A 25,918-nucleotide genomic window follows, 5' to 3' on the forward strand; every position below is an offset into this window, starting at 1 on the left:
TGAAATTCAGGTTAAAAATAAAAATAATATAAAAATAAAAGTGAAAGTGAAATAAACATGATTAATAAAAACATTTAAATGAAAATTAAATATGACTTACTTATTCAACATTGTAAAAACTATAGCTAATAGAAGTATTCACATCAATATTAGGAATAATGCAAGAAATAATTATTTTAAAAGACTTTATTCTAACAATACAAATGAAACTAAAAAACGGGGTATAAGATCGACTCTATATTATGTCACAGCTGCAGGAGTTGCAACAGTAGGTTTAAGTTATGCCGCAGTGCCGTTATATAGGCTATTTTGTCAAGCATACAGCTATGGAGGAACAGTGTCCACGGGTCATGATGCAGAAAAAGTAGAAACCATGTCAGCAGTAAAACAAAAACCATTAAAGATTAAATTTAATGCTGATACTGCAGCCAGTATGAGATGGAATTTTAAACCCCAACAATCAGAGATAACTGTATGAGTATGATTTATTTGATTATTATAATACACACATTTATTATTGATTTCTTTGTACTTCACAGGTGTATCCAGGAGAGACAGCTTTGGCTTTCTACACTGCGATGAATCCCACAGATATGCCTGTAGTAGGTATTAGTACATATAATGTGGTTCCATTTGAGGCAGGGCAGTATTTTAATAAGATCCAATGTTTTTGTTTTGAAGAACAAATGTTAAATCCTCATGAACAGGTACTTATTATCTCATTTTGCTTGCTAACTATCATGTATTTAGTATTGCGATTTGATTTGAAGGCTAGTCAAAAAACTATCTAACGACCCTATTTTCTCCATTGTATGTTTTCTGTTAAGATCTAATTTTATCTTAATGTTGATATATCAAGTGTTACTTACATATATATACTAGATTCTAGATGTTTTGAAGTCTTGGATAGTTTCTTTATTCCATAACCCCAACAGAGTCAGTGGCGTAGCTAGGGTGGGGCGGAGGGGGCGGTCCGCCCCGGGTGTCACCCTTTCGGGGGTGACACCCAAGAGACCAACTATCCCTCCATCTTTTAGATGGTCTTTCCGGGGTCTTGAACCGGGTTGGTATTATAAGAGCAAAAAACAAAAAGGCCATTTTCGTTGGATGTATTGATCATTTAATTAGTTTATGTTGCCAGCACTCTTTTGCACAAAATTCATCTTGTGTAACATTTTTCGGAACCGTAGAGGCAATTTTTTTTCTGCTTCCACTAGCTCCTTGCAAGTGCTTATTAAACAAAGCAAAGAATCTATTAAACAACTTTCCACAACGCGCTGGAGTGCTCACTATGCTGCAGTTAAAGTATTGACAGAACATTCTGATTGTTGTTGCTTCAAATGAGGATTTATGTCATCATTTCTTTTGGAATGATGTACTAAGAGAAATAATTTTTTGTCAGATTGAATTGTAAAGTAAAGCATAACCTTTGATCAATCAGCGACCAGAATAGGGGCGCTTTGTATTTATACTGAAGAAAAACGTGGTCATAATCTAGATGAGGCAATAGAATTTGCCGCGAAAAAATATGAGGACGACGACATTCCCATCGAAAAACGAATTCGACGTAAATAAGGAATGGATGGTGAGTTAGCTACCGATACAGGACTCACATTTCGAGCCGAACTTCAAAAATAATTGTTAGAATGTTTTGACCTATTCAATGTTGAACTCGAAACCAGATCAATGTCCATTCATGGACTTTGATCTTGTGTCTTGCTTTGCTTTTGACGAACAGTGAACAGTTGAAATTAGCTGTTTCAACGTTTTGTGACTTTTACCATGAAGAAGTATCAGAAGCAGACCTCCTTCTAGAAATACCAAGGCTCAGAAGACAAGCGGCCAGCATTACAGCCTGTAAATGGTTGGCTGTAGACTTTATAAAATTAATTGTGGAATGGGATTTCATGGAATCCCTCTCAAACTTAATGGTCGCTTTAAAATTGTTTATGGCCATTTGCAAGAGAGGTACCTCTAGGAATAATTAAAACGATCAAAAATATCTAGCAGAACAACAAAATAAGAGTAAAAGTAGATGAAGAACTAACTGACCCAATTGAAGCTGGCAATGGGATAAGACAGGGAGACTCCCTCAGTCCTCTATTCTTCAACCTGATCATGGATGAAATAATAAAAAAAGTAAGAACAAAAAAAAGATGCCAAATGGAAGAAAATCAACTTACAATACTCTGCTATGCAGACAACGCAATACTAATCTCTCAAAGTGAAGATGATTTACAACGTATGCTGAACCAATTTAATATACCCGCTGGAAAATTTAACATGTCAATTTCCCCAAAAAAGACTAAGTGCATGGTTATAACAACAAATCTAATAAAGTGTAAATTAGAGCTGGATGATCTCAGATAATAAAACAAGTCATGGAGTTTAAATATCTAGGCATCACACTATCTAGCTACGGAAAGCTCGAAACCCAAGTGGAAGATCAGGTGAATAAAGCAAACAGAGCTGCAGGCTGCCTGAATGACACAATATGGAGAAATAAAAATATCGGAAAAGAAATGAAAGGCAGAATTTACAAAACAGTCATCAGACCAATAATGACATACGCGGCAGAAACACGACCTGATACAGAGGACAAAAAGAATGCTAGAAACAGCGGAGATGAAAACACTTCGAAAAATCGATGGTAAGACACTATGGGATAGAGCTAGAAGTGCAGATATACGACAGAGATGCAAGATGGACAACATTAATAACTGGGTGAAAAACAGAAGAGTAAAATGGAACGACCACATAAGCTGAATGACAACAAACAGAGTAGTAAGGACGGCGAGAGACGGTTCCCCAATAGGAAGACGATCAGTGGGAAGGCCACGAAAACGATGGAACGACAACTTACTAGAGGCACATTGAAAAAACGGACAGAGTCATGTCTATACAAAAAGATGAAGAAGAAGACTATTTGTGTATCGGTTGCTTCAAGTGAGAGAAGTTTTAGTAAGCTAAAATTAATCAAGAATTATTTTCGAACAACAATGGCGCAAACAAGGCTAAATAACCTCGGTTTATTAACTATCGAACATGAAGCAACATAAAACATAAATTATAGAATATGTGATTTCAAATTTTACCGCTAGTAAAACTAGAAAAAAAAATATTTTAATCATTTTCAGTAATTTGAATAATCATATTCAGTATATAATTATATACTATTTACTACAATTTCATTAACTATAATTCTTAATTTTTTCATTATTCAAAACATACGTTTATCGGATTTTCGTCAATTTTAACAATCTTTATTTTTAGTATTTGGGGTGACACCATCCATTACCGCCCCGGGTGTCATCCATGCTAGCTACGCCACTGCACAGAGTCTTTCTAATTACATTATAAAAGGCTTTTCTATACAATAATATACCAGTAAGAGACATTATTAATCTCTTACTGTTTTGAAATAAAGCTTACAGAGGTTTTATTTAAATTTTAGGTGGATATGCCCGTATTTTTTTATATAGATCCGGAAATTACTGAAGATCCATATATGGAATTTGTAAACGAGATAACATTATCGTATACATTTTTTGAAGCTAAGGAGGGTTTGAACCTACCTCTACCTACATTTGTTAATACTGTTAAATAATAGTTAGGAAATAAAAGTCCGTTGTTTTTATTAAGTTATTATTTTATTAAACAATTATTTTTAGTGTGTGCAGTTGCATGTGGAGTTTGATATTTTTTTGTCACTGGTACTTTAGCTAGGATTTTTTAAACATTAAACATTTTGTAATATCCTATTGTGGGCCGAGTTATGCATCACTAGACAAATAGCCATTTTCCTAAATTTAAGACTCTTGCACAATCTTCATGATATATAAAACTGGTTTCCAACATTTCTACCTTGATAACAGTTTTTTGAAAATTATTGTCTATACCAAAAACCATTTGTCTTATAACAGATTTTTTTATTACCTACTAGAGCAATTTCTTATATACAAATTTTGTAATAATAAGCCTTCTGTTGGTATAGTAATTTTTATAAATGCAAAAATTAATTACTGTATGCAAATACATGATCCTGTTGGCATCACTTAGCCTCTCCTACTCAATTCATATCTTCATCTCCAAGTTAGTATACACCAGTAACCTGAGCAAATCCACTGGGATATTGGGTAACCAACCCCCCAGTAGAAGGTGGTGTCAGGGCTGACGAAGAATGGAGCCTTGGTCCTCTTATGAATAGGGGATTGAGTGAAGGGCTAACAACCCTTCCTCGTAAAACTCGATTGCTGCTACAATGGCTAATGGAACAAACAGATGGATCTCACAACAATGAACTCAGCAAAGACAAATGGTTATGGATTTAAAATTTGGAACCTGGAATGTGCGAACCCTCTTAAAGGCAGGATCTGTGATAAGTAGGTATGGCAGAAGAACTTGGCCAATAGTAGTTGAAATATTGGCAATGCAGGAAATTAGATGGAAAAGCCAGGGAGCAATTTGTAAAAATAAATTCTTACTAACTACTCTGGAAACGAACTGAAGTTGAAAGTGGAGTAAGGTTTTTAGTAACCAAAAGACTGCGAAAAGCCATTATCGCATTTACACCAATATCAGACAGAATTTGTACCATGCGACTCAAAGGTAAACTACATAACTTGACAATGTATATGCACTGACGGAAAAGGCTGGCGAAAAAGAGATTGAAAGATTCTGTGGAGAACTATCGAAAGACACGATAAGGCGTTAGAACATTAGTCGATTTTAATGCTAAGCTGTGCATTAATATTTGCACTAATGCACAGTTTGCATACTGCAACCAGTCAAAATGGCGTATGGTCTAGTGATACATGACGCCGTAGATTATTCAAAGTGCCAGAACCAAACATCTTATTTTTTCTACTGATCCAACTTCCAGAATTAATATTTAATCGTAGCTGTAATAGGGAATGACCTTCGTAGGCCCATACACTTTTCCCTGTCTATAAATAATGAATTGACTTTGTTGTGTAAATCGGTCTCTAGGGTAGAACGAGTTTTTAGTAGCTGCTGATGTTGGGCTTCAGCTTCCTGCAATTTTCTGTGTAATATTTCTATGCTGTCTTGAAGATCTTTTACTTCGTACACCAGTCTAAAATGGTTTTTTAAGACATTAATTATTTTCATATTAACAAAATGTTGCGTCTCCAAAGGAAAAAATGAAAGGAATAAATTCGTTATTTCGTAAGCCGGCGATTTGAAGGAAAAATTCTGAAACAGATCGATTTTTATTTTTAATTTATGATTTTTTGGCATATATATCATTCTAGTGACGTCATCCATCTGCGCGTGATGACGTAATCGATGGCTTTTTTTTAATGAGAATAGGGGTCGTGTGCTAGCTCATTTTAAAGGTTATTCAATTATCTATTCTGTAAAATAAACATTATCATAATTAGGTAGACAGGGCGTTCTAATTTTTTTTTAATTAAATTGACTCAAAAATAAGAATGAATGTAATTTATTTAATTCAAAATATATTTTACTGCTGTCATAAAATAGAAAAAAATGTTTATTTAATAAATTAACATTGCTTTTCGCTTAAATTAAATGTTCAAACTGCCAACAGGCAGGTGGGTGGCACGTTGAACATTGAATTTAACCGTTGATTGAGGTATTAACCCCCAATACCTCAATCAACGATTTAACACATTCGCTGCCTATCGAAGAGGATAGAACTCGGCTAGGAACCATTCTGTTGAACGGCACCTGACTGAAGTAACCATATCACGCGCTGATCGCGTTATACTACTGAATAGAGAATTGAAGAACCTTTCAAATGAGCTAGCCCTATGCTCATTTAAAAAAATCATCGATTACATCATTACGCCCAGATAGATGACGTCAGTCGACCTGATTCGGGATTCTTAAATTCACCGGCTTACGAAATAACGAATGTATTCCGTTCATTTGCACCATACTGTATATTGTTCGTCCGCTATAACTTTTCCCATGCGTCACGATTCATTTTCAAACAAATTAAGTCAAAACATAAAGTGAAACGTACGCCGATGTGTGTAGTATACCTATAGTATACAGTATACAAAATGTATATACACATCGACGTTCGTTTCACTTTATGTTTTGACTTAATTTGTTTGAAAATGAATCGTGACGCATGGGAAAAGTTATATCGGACGAACAATACATTATACAACAAAATAGTCGCGTCATAAAGAAACTTGACTTGTAATATGCAATATTTTTGTCTGTTAATGTATGTCTATCTGCCAACTAGGAACTTACTGTGTAGTGCAGCTTACCTATCCTGTGCAGTGTCTCTACACAATTCTATCTCTTTTCTATGGCTTCTGGCCTCCAATCTCGTCTGGGCAACTCTCATCGGGTTACTTTTATCAACGATAGCTTTTTTTAAAAGTTCAATGTTTTTCTCCAAGTCAAATATTTCTTGCTGTACCTAAAAAATTATTTTTTTTGCTGAATTATGTCGAAATCTGATAACACAGACCAAACTCACATTAAATCCAAAAAATATTCTAACGAATTTGCAAGATTACATTAGATTGCGAAATGAGCGATAAAGAAATTATATGAAAAAAATTATATAAGTTCTTAAGTTCACATCTGCAACCTCGGATCCAAGTTAAGTTTAGTAGAAGTAGAAGAGACTATTAAGAGTTATAAAAGACTTTAAGTATTTAGGCTCAATGATAAGCCGAGATTGTATCTACTTGTATGAAATGTAGGTATAGAAATAAAAATAGCACGGGGAAAACAAGCCACGAAAGCACTCCATGGAGTTAAACGGAACAACACTAACCAAAGAAAACAAAAAAAGGATCTTTCTATAGTGTCTATACGGAGCGAAAGTGTCGCAATGATAACATCAATACGAAATAAAATAAGAACAGTCGAAATGGACTTTCTGATAAGTACAAATCACCAGAGAGGATAAAATAAGAAGAGAGGAAATATGCAATTAATAGAATGCTCAATTACAAAAAAAAGTTGGAAAACAGAGCCCAGCACTGGTACGTTGGCCAAAAAAGAATATTGGACTGAAGAAGACGGAGAGGAAGACCTGCTACCAGGCCCGGCCCCAGGGGTGGGCGAACTGGGCGGCTGCCCAGGGCGGCAAATTTTTGAAAAGCCAATTTTTGAAATTGAAGAAATAATAAATTATGTTTTTAATATAAAAAATCAACATTATAAACAAGAGCGGCAAAAATGCCTTTGTAAAAACGAGAATTAAAAAGTGAAACAATAACAATTGTTCATTCGACAACACCGCCTTCTTCATCATCGTATAAGAATAGTGGGATCAAAAGTACTTGCTAAGCCAGATCACGCTAAGTCTCCAGCTCATCTACAGTCACAGCGACAGTGGGTAGAACTATCAATTTTATTAGACTAGAATCGGGCAAATCCATAGACGAAGAAACACAAAAAGTTATAAAATGTAATAGAACGACTTGTATCGATAATAAAGTTCTTAGCACAACAGTGTCTTCCATTGAGGGGCGATTCTGATAAACTTTTTAATCGCAACCATGGTAATTTTTAAAGCTTGTTGAGCTCTTTGGATAATTTGATTCTGTTTTACAAGAGCATATTATGAGTTAGGAAAACAACGAATGGTAGTAACAAGCAGCATCACTACTCGGGAAAACGTATCCAAAACGTAATTATTCAACTTCGCCATGAACAAATCAAAAATAAAATTTTAAACTTTTTTAACTCAGCAATGTATTACACGATGGACAGATGATATCAGGCGGATTAGTAAAAACTGGCAACAATCAGCACAAAACCGTGAAGTGTGGAAACAATTGGGGGAAACCTATGTTCAGCAGTAGACGTTAATTGGTTGGATGATGATGATGATGAAAGTATTATAGCATAATTTTAGATTATACACCTAATATTGCTGGAGTGAAAAAGATAACTACTGTTATACGTTTTGTAGATTTAGATTTGTTCACAAAGTGTTGAAATTAAAGCACATTTTCTTGGATTTGTGCCTGTTCTGAAAACCACTGGCCTGGGACTTATAGAAGTTATTTTGAAAAAACTGAATGAACTGTGAATACTTTTGGAAGATATGAGAGGACAAGGGTATGATGTATGATAATGGGGCATACATGAAAGGGAAGAACTTGGGAGTTCAAAACAGAATTTTGAAAATGAATCCTAGAGCATTTTTTGTCCCATGTGCTAGCCATTCACTCAACTTAGTCATAAATGATGCTGCTAAAGCCTCGCAGTTTCTCTCTTTTCTTTACTGACAAAAATTTACAACTTTTCATCAGCATCTATTCATCGTGGGGCTATACTGAAACATCATATTTCTAACCTTTGTTCGAAATTAGATGGGAAAGTAGAATTTATGCAATTACTCCCATTTCCCATTAGATACAAAATTGAAGAAATCTACAATGCTCTTGTAGAAATCAATGTCAATAAAAACAACGATAAAATTGTTGCTTATGAGGCAAGCTGTTTGGCAAATCAAATCCGTGATTTTACTCTTCTTTGCTCTGTGGTAATATGGCATGAAATTTTACTCCACATCAACGTAGTCAGCACTGCACAATCACTGCAGAGTATTGATATGCGAGTGTATCAAGCTGTAAGTTTATTTAAAAAACGGAAATCCATTTTAAGTCTCTCAGAAGTGATTTAAAATTCCAGGGCTATTTGACAGCCGCAAAAGAGCCAGTATCAAAGTTATAAATTGAGAATATGAAAATCGGAGGCACAGCAATTGCAAGAGAGACGAAAGTGAAAAGACAATTTGGCTATAAGGCTGAAGATGAAAGTATACACGTACATAGGTATAGAGACACGCTATAAAGTTTACTTCTATTTAAAAATTATAGACACAACCTTTAACGCATTAAGTGATAGCTTTCCGAAAACTAAGAGCGATGTTGAAATTTTTGTTTTTGGGTCTACCAAGGGAAGGGGGGCGGCGGTTGCTGATCTTGCCCAGGGCGGCGGTTGCTGATCTTGCCCAGGGCGGCAAAATCCCTAGGGCCGGGCCTGCCTGCTACAAGATGGAAAACGTACATATGAAATCCTCTGATAGATAGAAACCTCTGAGAAGGTGACTGGGAGAATAGAGTGATGTGGAGGACAAAGACATATACAGGGTGAGTCACCACTAACGGGACGGAAGATTACAGCGAAATGGTAAAAGATTTGAAAAAAATTTTAAATTAGTAGTTTGTAAGTAGATAAAATCTACATTTTAAAATTATTTTGAAATATACAGGGTGTCCCAATAAATGGCGGCGTATCAAAGTTACATTTTTCTTATGGAACACCCTGTATTTTATTACATTTTTTAATTGTCCGCAAAAAAGAAGGTATAGTTTCATAAGACTTCCCTATACCTATCTACAGAGTGTTCTGAGTTATGGTGACTTTTCTTAAAATGTAAAGTTTTAAAAGAAGGCTTATTTTCAAGTTATTTATAAGAAATTATGAAAAAAATACTTTTACATCTAAATAGTTGGATATTGGTTGAATGTATTCCATGATTAACTATTAAACAATTATTTACAGGGTGTTCAACATTTACAGTTTCATTATTGGATTATTCAATGTGTCAAATGATGCTTATTTTAAATAGAACACCATGTATATTAATAAATAATTATACTAAACAATTTTACCTCTTTCGAATGGTATATGGATGTCCTATACCTAGATCTCATAGTTTTTGCGTAATTTACAATTATTTAAATTCTTAATCTGTAAATCGATTTTAAAACAAAAGATGTAGTTAATTACATAATGGCATTGTATGACATTGTCACGTTATGACAGTACGGTCTGGTAATTATTTTATAATTAATGTATTCCATGATTGATTATTACACATTTATTTACAGGGTGTTTAAACTTTACAGTTTCATTATTGGATTATTTAATGTGTCATATGATACTTATTTTAAATAGAACACCATGTATAATAATAAATTATTATACTAAACACAGGTTCCTCTTTCGAATGGTACAGAGGGATGTTCTATAACTAGGAGTCATAGTTTTTGCGCAATTTACAATTTTCTTAAACGGTAAAGTGATTTTAAAAATAATATTTATAGTCACTCTCGATTTTTAAACAGTACGAAATAAATGTTTGTTTAGTGTATCATAATGAAATGAAAATGATGTCTATTTACTAGACCATTATTATGAAAAGTAGGTATATTGGACTGCATACAATACATTCAAAAAAAATCAGGATCTTCTATAAAGTCTAAAGTCCATAAACGATAAGTTAAATATTTATCATAATCCTGTTTGGTCTAATACTGGTGTAGTTGAGTTTTATACGGATAATAGTGGTTTCTCTTAAGGATTCTAACAGTCGTTCGACTGATTTACAATTTACCCGAAATGTTTTCTTTACTAGTATTTGGGTTTTCCGTAACAGAAAGCAGGACATCAAGCTCCTTGACGTCACACAGTGGTTCCAAATGCTGAAAACGTGGTCATGACGCGAAAAAAGTCCCTATTTAGGGATTTTCATGTTTACAGTTGTGTTCTCATACTATTGTAGAGTAATAATACGTAGGTATGAGGATCAGACTGGATGTATTCTGGTTCACAGCTTAGTAACAAGTGAGCCATATCCGAGGTTATTTTGGCCGACAGAGAAAGTGAAAAAGAACGCGTATATTTATCAATTTTATCGCTGTAAAGCAGATTCTTCTTTTTTAAGTATGTAGTAATGTAAGATGTAAGTTAAATCAACATTTATTAACAATAAATGCCTTAAATTTGTTAATGCATAAATAGTGAAAACATACTTTAAATAATTAAAATTTTGTAAAGATGCATTCAAAAAGTACAAAATTCTTCATAATTCTGCCACTAATGTTTACTAATCTTAAAATATATAGTAAGGAGATACAGAATCACTTTGGTTTAGCTGCCTATGCATTGCTGGCAGTTGTTTGAATACAAAAGTGGGAAATGACGCATATTACATGATTTTGGCGATTGTTGAGTATGTATGGGCAGTTCTACGTAAGTAATAGGTTCTGAATATTGTACTTCATAAAGAAAGTCTATTGGTAATCAGCAGTTTCAAAAGTCCCTTATAATAAAAAACTTTAAACAAAAATGCGGTTAAAATAAAATTTTCGAATTTCTTTCGTCCATATTGGATCCGCCATTTTGTTTAAAAAAAGGTAATGTTAGATTTGTAATAAGCGACCTTAACCTACCAAATTTTATAAAAAGTTCTCCCTTTTAATTGTTGTTTTCAATTTCTTTCCGCCATGTTGGATCCGCCATTTTGTTTTTCAGAAAAAATAATGTCAGATTCGCAATCAGCGATGCAAAAACCCCTAAGAACGAAAGTAATTTCCGAAATGTATAAACAGTATACGCTTTTAAAGGTTCATGACCAGGTTTTCGGTATTTGGAACCACTGTGCGTCATCACAAATAACTGGTTTATTTTTATTTAACTTTTCGTATGCAACATTACCAGTAGCACGGAATCTATTGAAATCTCTCAAAAACGTCCTTTTTTGGATGTAAATGTCTATTAGGATACTTTTGAGCGTAAACTTAAGAAAGTACACTCCCCAATGCAAAGTACCATGTCTACTCTTTCGTAGATAACGTGATTATTCATTTTTAGGAACAATTAAATTTGAATATCATACACCGAAGTTTACATTTTTGATAATTACCAGACCGTACTGTCATAAAATGACGATGTCATACAATGAGATACATCTTTTTTTTTAAAACTCGATTTACAGATTAAGAATTTAAATAATTGTAAAGTACGCAAAAACTATTAGACCTAGGTATAAGAATCCATATACCATTCGAAAGAGGTGACTCCGTTTAGTGTAATGGTGTATTAATATACATGGTGTTCCATTTTAAATAAGCATCATATGACACATTGAATAATCCAATAATGAAACTATAAATTTGAACACCCTGTAAATAATTGTGTAATAATTAATCATGGAATACATTCAACCAATATCCAACTATTTAGATGTAAAAGTATTTTTTTCATAATTTCTTAAATACCTTGAGAATAAGCCTTCTTTTAAAACTTTACATTTTAAGAAAAGTCACCATAACTCAGAACACTCTGTACATAGGTATAGGGAAGTCTTATGAAACTATACCTTATTTTTTGCTGACAATTAAAAATGCAATAAAATACAGGGTGTTCCATAAGAAAAAATATAACTTTGATACGCCGCCATTTATTGGGACACCCTGTATATTTCAAAATAATTTTGAAATGTAGATTTTATCAACTTACAAACTACTAATTTAAAATTTTTTTCAAATCTTTTACCATTTTGCTGTAATCTTCCGTCCCGTTAGAGGTGACTCACTCTGTATAACATAGAAAAAGCTGCAAATAAAAAATGGAAACAAAGGATACGAGATACAAATAGATGGCAGATGATCTCTGGAAGGACTGACTTACAGAATACTTACTTTGTGTAATTGCATTTGTAATTTGCTTTTGATTTCTAACGTTTCTGCTGCTCTTCTCGCTAGTGCATTGTTGGTATTACTCCAAGCATCCCACACTTCCTGAGCACAGGCATTGATCAAGTTGTCGATATCGGATCTCATTTGGGCTGACTTTCCTCGCTCTGATTGGGATCTTTGCACGATTCTGTTGCTGTTTTCTGCCCAAGTCACTGTGTTACTTGTCCTATAACAAATATAACCATAGATAAAAATAATTTGTATATGTTTAATTTAATAATGATCGTATTGAATTTACATTAGGTTTGTTCGTAGTACGATCCAAACGATCAGCAACCGTTGCCAAGCCAACCATCAGACACATGCGCAGTTAACAGTTAGCGTTGCGCAGTTAACAGTTAGCGTTCGTAGACTATGAACGCGCATGCGTCTGATGGTTGGCAACGGTTGCTGATCGTTCTACGAACAAACCTATTAATATTAGCAAATCGACAATCGACTATCAGCCAAATTCGAAGCTCGCCCGATCAACTGATATGGCCATCATTATCAACTTTAATAAACCTCGGTCTTCTTTGGTCTTCCTTTAATACTTGTTCCAGGAACTTGCCTCTTAGCCATTCTTTATATATTGGGTATATATAAATAAATAAACATATAAGCACAATAAACCGACGATGCTTTGCATATGTAGGGACACTATTTAACCCTATTGCATATTGCATAGTATTGCTTTCAAGCAACACCGAAATTAAATTGAGTTAGAAAACTAATCTCTTGCCTTTTCGTGATTTTAAAGTGCGTATTGTGTAGTCAACGACACATTATATGAATGTGATCGCACAACTCCCGATGTCAGTACATTAAACCGAGTTTTCGTACCAAAAGTTTTCAGATATGTTGCCGTCAGTCATTTGTTACATGTGCGGTAAAAGTTATATTGTAAGTTCTAGTCATTCTATACCATTTCTAAACGCACAGTTCTCTTAATTTTTAATAGAACTGTGAGATAAATAATTCATTTACAATAATTAGTACGTATAAAATTAGAATAACAAATCAAGTTTTAAACGGACACGTTGCTTTCAGGCAACTTTATAATATAAAATCACGCCCAGGAACTAAATCAGGTTAGCGTAAATAGATTTTATGGAAATGGAGCTAGTAAAAGTGAAAATACATATTAGTATAAGATCAGTGCCAGATGATTCTGACGACAGTTAGAAGAGGATGATGCTATTCATGATCCCTCTTATATACACATACAGTCTGACAATAGAGATGCGTTTTAATGTTGATGGCAAGTCTCGTTTATTGTTGAACGCAGAAACAAAAATTGCCATAAAAATTTAAACTTATTAGTGTTAATAGGTATCCTACGTCTATGTAGTCCATTCTTTCACGGTTTTTGCTCTAAATTTTAAAGAACCGCTTGGATTGACATGAAATTTGGCATACGTATAGCTTACATGTCAAAGAAAAAAAGTGATATTGTGCCGATGTGTGCTTTTGCCCTCCCTGGGGGTGACTTTTACCCTCTCTTGGGGGTGAAAAAATAAATGTCCAAAGTAAGTCCGGAAATGGATAAACTGACTAATTTTAAGTAACTTTTGTTCTATAGAGCTTTTTTGCCAAGTCAACACTTTTCGAGTTATTTGCGAGTGAATATGGTCATTTTTCAACAAAATAACCACATTTTTAGACGGTTTTTCGCAAATAACTCAAAAAGTAAGTATTTTTTTGAAAAAAACGTTCTTAGCAAAAATATAGCTTATAAAAATGTAAAAAAATGGTGTACGCGTTAGGTCTCTATATCTCGCAGAACCAGAGTTATAGCCAATGAAAAATAGATTCATATTCACCAAATTTCAAATAGAATATTTCGACGTGAAATATCCAAAAAATTAAGACTTTTTGGGGAAAACTCATTATAACTTTTTTAAAGTGTTTAAAAAAAGCTTTATTTCTGTTTTTACAAAAAGTTTCTAGCATTAAATTTAAGCAAGTTACGCTCAAAATAAAGTTAGTCCCTGTTGTTTTTGCAAAAAAAAATCGGGAAGACCACCCCCTAATTAGCAACTTAAATGAAATTAATCGTTACCGCTCCACAAATTATTTTACTTTTGTTGTGTTTATATGATCTGTAAGTTTCATCGATTCAAACTGCTTATTTTTGAAAAAATTTGGTTTCAAAATAAAATTTTTAAAAATTTAAATTTTGAAAAATATGCTTTTTTTCAAAATAACTTAAAAATTGTTAGAGATACCAAAAATCTCGAAAAACAAAAAAAGTCAAGACTTGCTTTTCTGAATATCATGTATTTTTTTGTTTTTCTGTTAGACAAAAATTGATTAAGATTTGGTGTTTCTAAATTTGCATACATTTGTGATCAGTGACTCGTTCAAGCCGTTTTAACTACAGCCCTTTCAATAATAAGGACTTTGAACCGATGAAACTTACAGATGATATAAACAATATGTACACGAGTCAAGAAACTTGTAAAGTCGTAACGATTAAGTTCATTTAAGATACTATTTAGGGGGTGATTTTCTCGATTTTTTTACCAAAACCAAAAGGGACTAATTTTATTTTGAGCGTAACTTGTTTAATTTTGATGCTAGACATTTTTTTTATAAAACAAAAATGAAGCTTTTTTAAACACTTTAAATAAGTTGTAATGAGTTTTCCCCGAAATGTGCTTCATTTTTGGTTATTTCACGTCAAAGTATTCCATTTGGAATTTGACGAATATGAACCTATTTTTCATTAGCTATAACTCTGCTTCTGCTAGGTGTAGAGACGTGATATATACACCATTTTTTTTTTAATTTTTACAGGCTATATTTTTGCTAGGAATGTTTTTTCGACAAAATACTTACTATTTGAGTTATTTGCGAAAAACCGTCTAAAAGCGTGGTTATTTTGTTGAAAAAATGAACATATTCACTGCCAAATAACTCGAAAAGTATTGACTTAGTGAAAAACTCTATAGAACAAAAGTTACTTAAAATTAGCCAGTTTATCCATTTCCCGACTTTCTTTGGACGAATATTTTTTCACCCCCAAGAGGGGGTGAAAACCACCCCCATGGCAAAAGCACATATCGGCACAATATCACTTTTTTTCTTTGACTTGTTAGCTATGTGTATGCCAAATTTCATGTCAATCCAAGCGGTTCTTTAAAATTTAGAGATTTTGCAATATTTTACCGTTAAAGAACGGACTAATGACTTATTTGGAAATTATTAAACTTTAAATAGGTACTAATATTAGGTGAGCGGCACGCACCCTCAAAATGACATGGTACTGACCACGGTTTGGTGAATGGCTAATTTTGGTCTTACTTTGTGTTTTTAATGGTGCTGAAAACGAAAATGAAGTTTACTTTGAATTTTAAGTGAGGGAACATTGTCAAAAACGCACCATCAAAAACATAAAGTAAGACCAAAATTAGCCATTCACCACCCTTAGTCAGTATCTCGAGAGATAGCGTTATTTTGGGGGTGTGAGGTTGCCTATATAAATGCACAAAATTGAATTAGACTTACGTGGGATCATATTTTTCTATTCCTCCGTAATAGTTGATTCCCTTGGAAAAATTATTTAGCTGATGGCACATATTATCGATTCCAAGCGCAGAATCTTTGCTCTGTACATCCTTTTCTAGCTCAGCTTGAGCTGCTCTATTATTTCTCATCTGATCCGATGCTTTAGACAACAAGATTCTTAGTTGTTCTTGTTTGTTTCTATAGGTTTCAATTTCTTTCAGTAAAGCATGTTCAGCTATGTCGTGAACCATATCGATTCCTATAAAATTCGTAATATATGAGTCAAAACGTGAAACATACGTAAAATTGGGCAGTTTGTCAATAAAGTTTTAATTTTTCATTTATCAAGTTTAATATATATGGCTGAAAACTGAACTTCAAAACGGATTTCGCTTGAAAAACCTCAATATCTCGGGTTCTAAGTTAAAAAAATCCTTCATCTTTTATTTGGATTAGCTTGTCCATATAATATGTTCCAACATATTTTCACCCTTATAAAACCATCACCAAAATACGATAGAACTTATTATTTTGACAAACTATCCCAAATAAGCAAAAGGCTTTACGTTATGTAGAACCCGAGATATTATTGCAGCTTTTCAAGCGCGCCCCGTTTCAGTTTTCGTGAGCTTGAAAGAAATTTCCACCACCATGCGGTCTCAGCAACCTTTTTGGTTAACTTTTGGTATAACGAGAGACAGTATCAATAACCAGGGGTGTAATGTAAAAAAATGAGGTATGCAATAAAATGCTGTAAGAAGTAATATCTGCCCCAGGGAGAAATATATTAATAAATATAGCACTGTGTTTGTAAACTACACAAATTTTAAAATATATTGGGAACATAAAAATAAAATGGTACTATACTAAAATCACAATAAAGATGCACTACAAATAAACAAACCATAAGACATATTGAATGTTACGAGGAGCACTCCGAATCATGATTTAGAATTTATATACTTTGTAAATCATGATTCGGGAGTGCGCCTGGTAACATTTTAATGTGTCTTGGTTTGTTTATTTCTAGTGCATCTTGATTGTGAATTTAGTATAGAAACACATTTATCAAACTTGATATACACAGAACACAGGCATTAGCATATAAAATCATCACAAATAAAATTGGAAATACAATATTGAAAACTAACTGATTACTTATTTACCATCTCTTTTTTCTCTATGATATAAACATTCTTGTGCAATATGCAAAGGACCTTCGATATCATCTAAGGCTTTTTGCACTGCCCTCTTTACTCCTTGCATCAAATCAGCTTCCGCAATCAGACGTTCCAGTTCTGTTCGCACTTCATTCCTCCAGAATGTAGTATCAGTTATTCTCTCACCCAATCTCCTGCCGGATTCCCGTTGGCCTTGTGCAGTTTTTTCGTCGGTTTCTCTAAAAATAGACAGGAAAACATATTGGAAATTATATGATATATAGAGGCTTAATCATTTGACATCTATCGGATGGGTTAAATCTATAACTGCATAATGATTTGAAAATTATAAACTAGGACCATATGACATTATGCTACAAATTCTGAATATACTTTATAATCTATCCACGAGCGGCATAGGTATTTTAAGATTTCCTCAAATATATTTGTACAGCTTTTTTACTTGGATTTTTTCATCTAGATTTTATGATACAACCACGTGATCAGTAAGATGAGGTGCGGATGACAAAAGTGCGAGGTGGCTAAAGGAGGTGATTCCAACCTAAGGCCTTGGGAAAGTGCATCTCTCAGGACGTTGGAGGGGAAAGATATAGGCAAGCCGCACCCATGCACTGTCTTCGTACAGGATGAAGATGGGAAATGTCTTGAGTCCAAAGGATCTTTAATAATCTTTAATATACTAAGGATAAGTAATCATGGGCTCAAGATACATCTATGGGCAGTCTGGGGTATCAAACCTTAAGATAAAGTGGCTTTATGGTTAAGCTCTAGAAACACGAAACGTCATCTTTGTTAAGCGTGGGAAAGTTAACTTTTCAATCCAAGGAAGGGAAGACAAAAACACTGGAGGAAAAACCAGTAGCAACTCACTCAACTCCCATACCTCGCTATACGGCCGCTCTGTATACGGTATTTCGCTATAACGGCCCTGTTCAATTACGGCACGGTTTCGATTTACGGCCTAAAATGTTTCGCTATAACGGCCCCATGTTGTCATTCTCGAGCAAACGCAATCTCGATGTACACTCTTTTCTATTTCCACTTGTTTATGCATAATTTGAAAATAAAATGAGATGAGGCCGCATCTAAGGAATATCTTAACATTTCAAAGGGAATTATAGAAAAAGGTGGTTATAAACCTGAACAATTTAACGTAGACAAAACAGGACTTTGTTGGAAGCAAATGCCTGATCTGCCTGAAAAATCTGCGCTTGGTTATAAATGGTCTAAAGAACGATTAACTTTGCTACTTGGTGCAAATGCCACTGGTGATTTTAAGCTAAAACCACTTCTAATTTGTCCAAAAATCCAAGGCCTATTACAGGACTAAATAAAAATCATTTACCCGTTATATGGAGATACAACAAGAAAGCTTTGAGTTTGTAGATTATTTTTGGTTTTTGGAATCTATTATTATTTTATATACCAGTGTATGTATGTGCTTTTTTTGTATGTATTTTTGATTTAAATAAAATAAACAGATAAAATGCATTTTTAACGACAAACCATGTAACATATTTAATAAATTTGGAACCGATCCCATTAAATTTTTATGAATTTGTATTAGAATAATTGATTCGTTATACGGCATTTCGCTTTGCGGCCATGTTTCGTGGAACGTATCTAGGCCGTAAAGCGAGGCATGGCTGTATTAAAAAAGAGGAAACTTATTAAAACCAAAACCACTCGTAAGGACTACTGTTCTAGAGTGTGTTGGACTCACAAAAGAAGAAGGAACGTTCACGCGAAACCAGAACTGGACAACTCTTCCCAGTGAAGAGAGAAGTAAAACTCCTGCAGGCCAACCTTCAACACGCCAAAGCCGCATCAGTAACGCTGGTTAGAAGAGTGGAACAAGAAAGCATTCATGTGGTGTTCCTGTAGGAGCCCTGTAAGATAGGTGAGAAGATTGCTGGCTTATCAACTAAACAAGGTAAGGTTTTATACACACCCAGTGGAGGATCTAGACATTTGTCTTGTGAGGAGAACTTTGCCTTAGGGAGGGGGAACTTCCAATGAAACACCAACCAAAAGACATAAAAAAGATAAACCCAAACCACATAAAAGGCATAAATAATAACTTATACAGGGTGTTTCATTGAGAAACGGAAATACTTTAATAGTAAATAGCGGTCACCGAGCCGGTTCTAGATATACTACGTTTTTGCCCTACCGACTTTTATAACCGAGTTACAGGGTGTTTTATCGATTTTGCCCATTTCTTTCCTAAGCCATAACTTTAGAACCGCCCTGTATATTTTTTTTATATTTGGTACACGTATGTCTCATTCAAAACTCAAACGACCGACATACTAACCATAAGTAAAATCCAGGTCCGGATTAACAATAAATTATAAAGTAATTGTGACCTTAAAACAACACCCTGTATATTCAAATTTTGAAAATCTGTTTGCATATTTGAAAAGAGCACAAAAAAGTAAGTTTAATGGTTCGCTTCAATTTTTCGGCCAGACAATTTTATGACTTTAATTTTGAAATTATATTGAATCTTTTAAGAACTCTGACATTAAAATGCAGATATTATTAACTTTTAGTTATAAATTATTAAAGTTAAACAAATGAAATAGAGAATGTGGAAAAATCCCCTTACGAATAACTCACACATCCACTATTTCTGGCTGGGAAAATTTTTTTCGAATAGAATCAAAGATCCAAACACCAGTTCTTAGAAATGTGTTTCGCCCTCTTCAACCTCCGTGGGCTCATCGGTAAAGATGAGAGGTTGAATATTTTTAGACACATTCCATCAAAAAACAACATCCGAGACATAGACATAACAGGAGCGTAAATCTACGCCCAACCTGAAAATGACAGTCTCAAGTTTTAATTCCCCTAATTACTTTAGAGTAAGTAAGATAATGTTTATGAAAAAACAAAAGATGTAGATCTTTGAAACACACTCAGTGATCAAAAGATCCACAGGTACTGGTTTAACGACCACTCGTACGAAATCAAACAAATGAAATAGAGAATGTGGAAAAATCCCCTTACGAATAACTCACACATCCACTATTTCTGGCTGGGAAAAATTTTTTCGAATAGAATCAAAGATCCAAACACCATTATTAAAGTTAATGAATAAATACTCATTTTAAAAATAATCAATACTTATTTACCACATTGGAACGACCCAATTACTAATCACAAGAAAAATCCAGGTCCGGATTAACAAAAAATATATAAAGTAATTGTGACCTTGAAACAACACCCCGTATATTGAAATTTTGAAAATTTGTTTGCGTATTTTAAAAGAGCATAAAAACTGCGTTAAAAGGTGCATGTCAAATATACAGGATGGTTCTAAAATTATGGCTTAGGAAAGAAATGGGCAAAATCGATAAAACACCCTAGTTAAAAAAGTCAGTAGGGCAAAAAATGTAGTGTATCTAGAAACGGCTCGGTGACCTCTATTCACCGCTAAAGTATTTCTGTTTCCCAATGAAACACCCTGTATACATTAAGTTCTCTAACTAGCGTGTTTATTGGGTTGAATTTGTCTGTCTGTGGTTTAAGTTTCATGTCAGCTAATATATTTTTATGCTTCAACAATTTTTTTCTTTAATTTTGGACCTTGCTAGGGGGGAAATTTCCGCTTTTCCCCTTCCCATAGATCCGCCACTGTACACACCTAAACCTATAAGGCCAAGTTCGGGTATAATTCAGAGTAGATTGTAGACTAATTCCGGTGCTCGGCACCGATGATGTTACAGGAATTCTAACTATAACCACGGAAGTAGGCAAGAAGAAACTGGTGGTGTGTTGAGCCTATTTTCCAGGTGATGGCCTCTATGTCCATCAAGCATTATAAGTGACATAGTTGCATATGTCTAGGAAAAGTATTAAAGTTCATTACAGCATGTGATTTTCATCTATCGCTACATATTAGTATCAGACAGATAGACAATTGGCCTAAAGCGGAGAATGTCAGAAAATACCCTCAGTACGCCAACTTGTAGGTATGTACTGTTGTATGTGTGGCGACACGCTTTAATTACTATTTTTGCTAATTTTATTTTTTAATAACTTTTCTCAAAACGGTCATATAAATTCACATCTAATATACAAACCAGATGCTAAGAAGTTTTACGAAACGAAATGTATCCCTAACCATAATATGTTTTTGGTGTGTTCAGTTTAAGAAACTGAATTCCCCATAAATGAATTTCCTTATCAGACCTTATGTCAACGCACTTTGGAAATGCATTCGAAGACGTTTCTTAAACTACAGAAAGGGTCCGAGCTTTTAAAACGCCAGATGTAGTAATTTATCGCCTTTCTGGCCAGATGGTAGAAACACAAACATATTAGCGTTTGTGGTTTTTTCAGCCACAGCGTCAGTCGATACACAACCACGGGTCGATTTACAACCTCCCGTAGGCAGTCACACCCCAGCGGGCGTCGGGATAGACGCGGTGCATTAACAACACACCCTTTCGAGATATAAGCAAAACACGTCTTTTTATCGACACAAATAAATATATTATTGTTCATTGTTTACACTTATTAATCGCTTTTATTAAATGCTTTTATTTAGTTCAATAGTTTGCGTCAAATCTTTAGACGTTAATTTGACTGCCCTTTCTTCAATGCAAATGAATGAAAATTTGCAGTCATATGCGTTCGCGGGAACAAATACATGAATAGTCAATAAAAATATTTTTTTATGTTTTTAATTGTGTAAATAAAAAAAAATCGATTTTAATGGAAAATGCTTAAATTCTCTTGTTTTTTACAATCTAGAAACTTGATGAAACTTTTACGGATTGTAGCTAACGATATGAACTATACATAATTTCACTTTTTACATTAATTGTTTACGTTAGGCTTCAAAAATGAACAATAAAGTTTCAAATTTTGAACGCTTATATTTGTTTATATAAAAGTCGGCGCTTATTCGTGTCAAATTTCAATACGATCCGAAACAAAAGTTCAACCAAAACTCGAATTCAAAAAATTCGTGTTTTTATCGTAGTCTTACTTAGAAAAACCACCGTAGAGACGTTTTGTGCTAAAATTAACATTAGAATTCGTTTTGGCGTATTAATTAAACGCTTTTCTTTAATTCAATCGTTTGGGTCAAATCTTTGGACGTTAATTTGACTGCCTTTTCTTCAATGCAAATGACTAAGAATTATTAATTGTTTAAATAAAAAAAGATTTTAACGGAAAATGCTTAAATCCTCTTGTTTTTTACCATGAAGAAACTTGAAACTTTTACAGATTGTAGCTAATTATATGAACTATACATAATTTCACTTTTTACGTTAATTGTTTATGTTATGCTTCATAAATAAACAATAAAGTTTCAAATTTTTTGCCGATTCCGACTACTTTTCATGTTTGTACATCATATGTTTTAAACATATTTTAATAAACATGACGATATATTTTAATGTTTGAAAAGTGTGACTAAAAAGTAAAAAATAAAAAAATATGAAAAAAATGTTTTTAAGAAACGCTTTTCTTTAGTTACGAGTGACTAAAATTAAAAATATTATAAAAAAATCAACTAAAAAGCAAAAATAAAAAAAAAAATTTAAAAATCTAACACATTCGATGAAGACGCGCCCACGTTTTTCTTTGACGAATGTGTTAGATTTTTCAATTTTTTTTATTTTTAATTGATTCCGTAACCTACCATCGGAACATATGTATTGTACTATATTAAATATAGCATAATTCGTTAAACTGTCTTTACTATTAAATTTAAAGATATATAAATACCATTGTAAAAATATATTCACCTCATAACTCTAATAAAATCTCCTCTTAATCTTTCAGAGTAATTTCTATTGGTGTCCGATTCGTTGAATAGTTTTAAAGCATTTTGAGTCCACTCCAGGGGAGTATATCTTGTGTAGAGTGCTGCCCTTGCTGCATGTGCGGGATTACGCTCAAAACCGGTGACCAGGTTAGGGAATTTCAAAGGTTCTGTGGCCATCCCATAAGGAGTATAACACGGATCCACCATGGCATTTGTTGCATGTTGGCTCGGCCTGGAATAGTTTGCGATTGAGTTTAATCTTGTCTAGGTTAAAGGTTTTACAAATGATTGATATACAGTCGGGAAAATGAAAGAATACTCATGAACGATCACATCAATCACTTATTTTGTATTTGCTGTCTTTTTCTATAAAAAACGTTTGTTATTTATAGAAAAAGACAGCAAATACAAAATAAGTGATTGATGTGATCGTTCATGGGTATTCTTTCATTTTTCCGACTGTACTTATTGTAAAATGTGCTTATTTGTAGTACAAATGTTTCATACCTGCGAGATCTTCATACCCATTCAATCCAAAGTGGGATTAAAAAATTATATAGATGGATGATATTAAAAAATATATTAGAATGTATGTACACTTAACCGAAAAAGTTTTGCACCACCAAAAATTATACTCATTTTGATAGTTGATTTTCTCGTGAACGAAGTAACGGATTCCGCTAAGTTTTGAAGTTTTACTTCTTTGGGCGCGATTGGGAGTTGAGAGAGCATTTTTTTTTAAAACGACAGTATGAACTACGCGCACATAGACAGTATGAAGTTAGTTGCTAAATCTTTCCAGTTAGGTACGTACGTATAAGTGCAAATAAAGTGTGAAAAAAGTATTACTGTTTTTAGTAAATATATTTATTATAATTTTTGTGTCTTTGGATTTGCCTTCGTCGGGAATAGGATAATAAATATTAAAATATGATGAAAAGAAGATTAATAGAAAGCAACCTTAAAATTATTTGTGCAATCTGTCAAAATAATTGATTTAGTATCAATTTTACGGCCATGGCGCACTGACTTACACGGTTGTCGCCCGATAACCGTAGTCAAGCAGTGTTTAATGCGGTTATGTTTTAAATGGGTGACCGCTTAGGAATATCTCATGTTGTTGCCTTGCCTTACTTTTTTTTTAATTTTTGGCATTCTTTTAATAAAATTTTTTGGAAAGTAGTAAGTATTAAAATTAGTTTAATATTTAAATAAAATACAAATAAACTATTTAAGTCTTAACTGTAATAACTGTCTTTTTTTTTTCGTTTAAATTTTTTCTTTGGTATTTACACTGTTGGGCAACGATTTACTCAAACTTCTCTTTTAGGTTTGTACCGGGAGGAAGAAAAGAAATGTTTTTCTTATGTTATGAGAGTAGGGAGGACAAAGTACAAATTAATATCGCATGTTTCCTCCTCCACTTCTAATAACAGATTCCCATCGCCTAGGTATGCTAGATATTAAGTGGCCTGTTTGATTTTGGTCTATGGTGTTTTAGATACCTATCAATAACCATAGTATCCCGCGGGGAAGCAGGAAGGGGGTGACGAAGTCTTAATTATCTACCGACAATGTCCCATAAGTGTTCAATAGGATTCATGTCGGGACTGTAAGAGGGCTGATTCAATTTCTGTATATTTACCTACCTCGCATAAATATTCAGTAACGACACGCGATGCGTGAAGCCCTGGGTTATCATGCATTAAGAGGAAATTATTTCCTATATAAGGCGCGAAAGGAACAACCTGTTAAAGAAACAAACTTTCTGGAAAGTATCGAAGCCACTTAAAGAGCCTACGCACGTAGAGACACCAAATCCGTTCTTGTTGTCAAGGAAATTCCTTCCCAAAAAATCACAGAGCCTCCATTAAACAATATCGTTTCTCTTATGTTGCACTGTGCATAGCGCTCACTTACAGTGGCGTAACAAAATCCGCAGAATTGGAAATAGGGCCCCTTTAAAAAATGACTAAATGCGCCATGTGTAACAAAAACTTATGTGTTATGAACGTGAAATACGGCGATACTGTGTAATTTTCAATGCCACCACCGAAGTGGTCCAGTCAATATTTTCGAGTTACAGTAGAACCCCGCAAATCCGAACTAATTGGGGGGACAGCCTGTTCGGATTCCGAAAAGTTCGGATTATCCGAAAGTTAGCCTTAACTAGTAGTTCAAAGCTTTCATTGTGATTTTGAGTAGCCAAATGTTCTCGCAAGAGTGTGGACAATATTTTTGGACTCAAGTTGACTACGAGAGAACCAAAGTAAGTTTGTGTTTAATCTTTATAAACACTTTATAAATCTATATATTAAAGTATAATATTTATTTTTAAGAAATTTTAAATGTCAAAGTCCTAGTAATCCTACATTGTCCAATTTTCTGGCTTTACTCTGTATAATAAACATGTTTTTAAGTTTTTGTCTTGAATTTTTAAATTTTTTTCACTTTCCGTTGGTTCGGATTTGCCGAAAGTTCGGATTCGCGGGGTTCGGATTTACGGGGTTCTACTGTATTTACGAGAGAAAATGTTCAACATTATTCAACAAAAAAACACGTTTTCAGGCGGTTGTTCGCAAATAACTTAAAAAGTAAGTATTCATATGTAAGTAGCAAAAATGTAGCTTATACAAAAATGAAGTCTATCGACCAAGTAAATGAACATTCCAAATCGAATATTTCAACGTGAAATAACCAAAAAATGAAGCACTTTTCGGGGAAAACTCATTGAAACTTTTTAAAAAAGTAGAAAAAAAACTTAAGTATTTTTACTTTTTATAAAAATCTCTATCATCAAAACTAAGTGAGTTACGCTTAACATACAGTTAAAGCCTTTTTTGAAAAAAAATTGTGAAAATCTCCCCCTATTTAGCACCCCAAATGAACCTAATCATTACCGTTTTACAAATTACTTAACTTTTTTTTATATGACATATGTTTCACTGGTT

General features: G+C 33.7%; 2 protein-coding genes across 3 annotated transcripts in view; one reads left to right on the forward strand and one right to left on the reverse strand.

Annotated features, from left to right (window-relative positions):
- On the forward strand, positions 1–3,641 carry LOC126884649 (cytochrome c oxidase assembly protein COX11, mitochondrial). The gene is made up of 3 exons (XM_050650716.1): positions 1–472; positions 540–707; positions 3,455–3,641. Exons 1-3 carry the CDS (start codon positions 92–94, stop codon positions 3,605–3,607), a joined length of 702 nt encoding a protein of 233 aa, XP_050506673.1. The 5' UTR covers positions 1–91; the 3' UTR covers positions 3,608–3,641.
- Positions 3,629–25,918, reverse strand: part of LOC126884640 (tektin-3-like) — a 26,352-nt gene continuing 4,062 nt past the window's right edge. For both annotated transcript variants that reach the window (XM_050650704.1, XM_050650706.1), the window contains exons 3-8: positions 22,948–23,199; positions 17,168–17,400; positions 16,002–16,260; positions 12,456–12,678; positions 6,267–6,421; positions 3,629–5,095 (exon numbers count right to left, since the gene is read on the reverse strand). In XM_050650704.1, coding sequence (XP_050506661.1) covers positions 4,885–5,095; positions 6,267–6,421; positions 12,456–12,678; positions 16,002–16,260; positions 17,168–17,400; positions 22,948–23,199 — 1,333 coding nt within the window. In that variant the 3' untranslated portion in view covers positions 3,629–4,884. The remainder of the gene's footprint in view (positions 5,096–6,266; positions 6,422–12,455; positions 12,679–16,001; positions 16,261–17,167; positions 17,401–22,947; positions 23,200–25,918) is intronic.

This window comes from Diabrotica virgifera, chromosome 5 (genome assembly GCF_917563875.1).
Source record: "Diabrotica virgifera virgifera chromosome 5, PGI_DIABVI_V3a".
In the NCBI taxonomy this organism is placed as follows: domain Eukaryota; kingdom Metazoa; phylum Arthropoda; class Insecta; order Coleoptera; family Chrysomelidae; genus Diabrotica; species Diabrotica virgifera.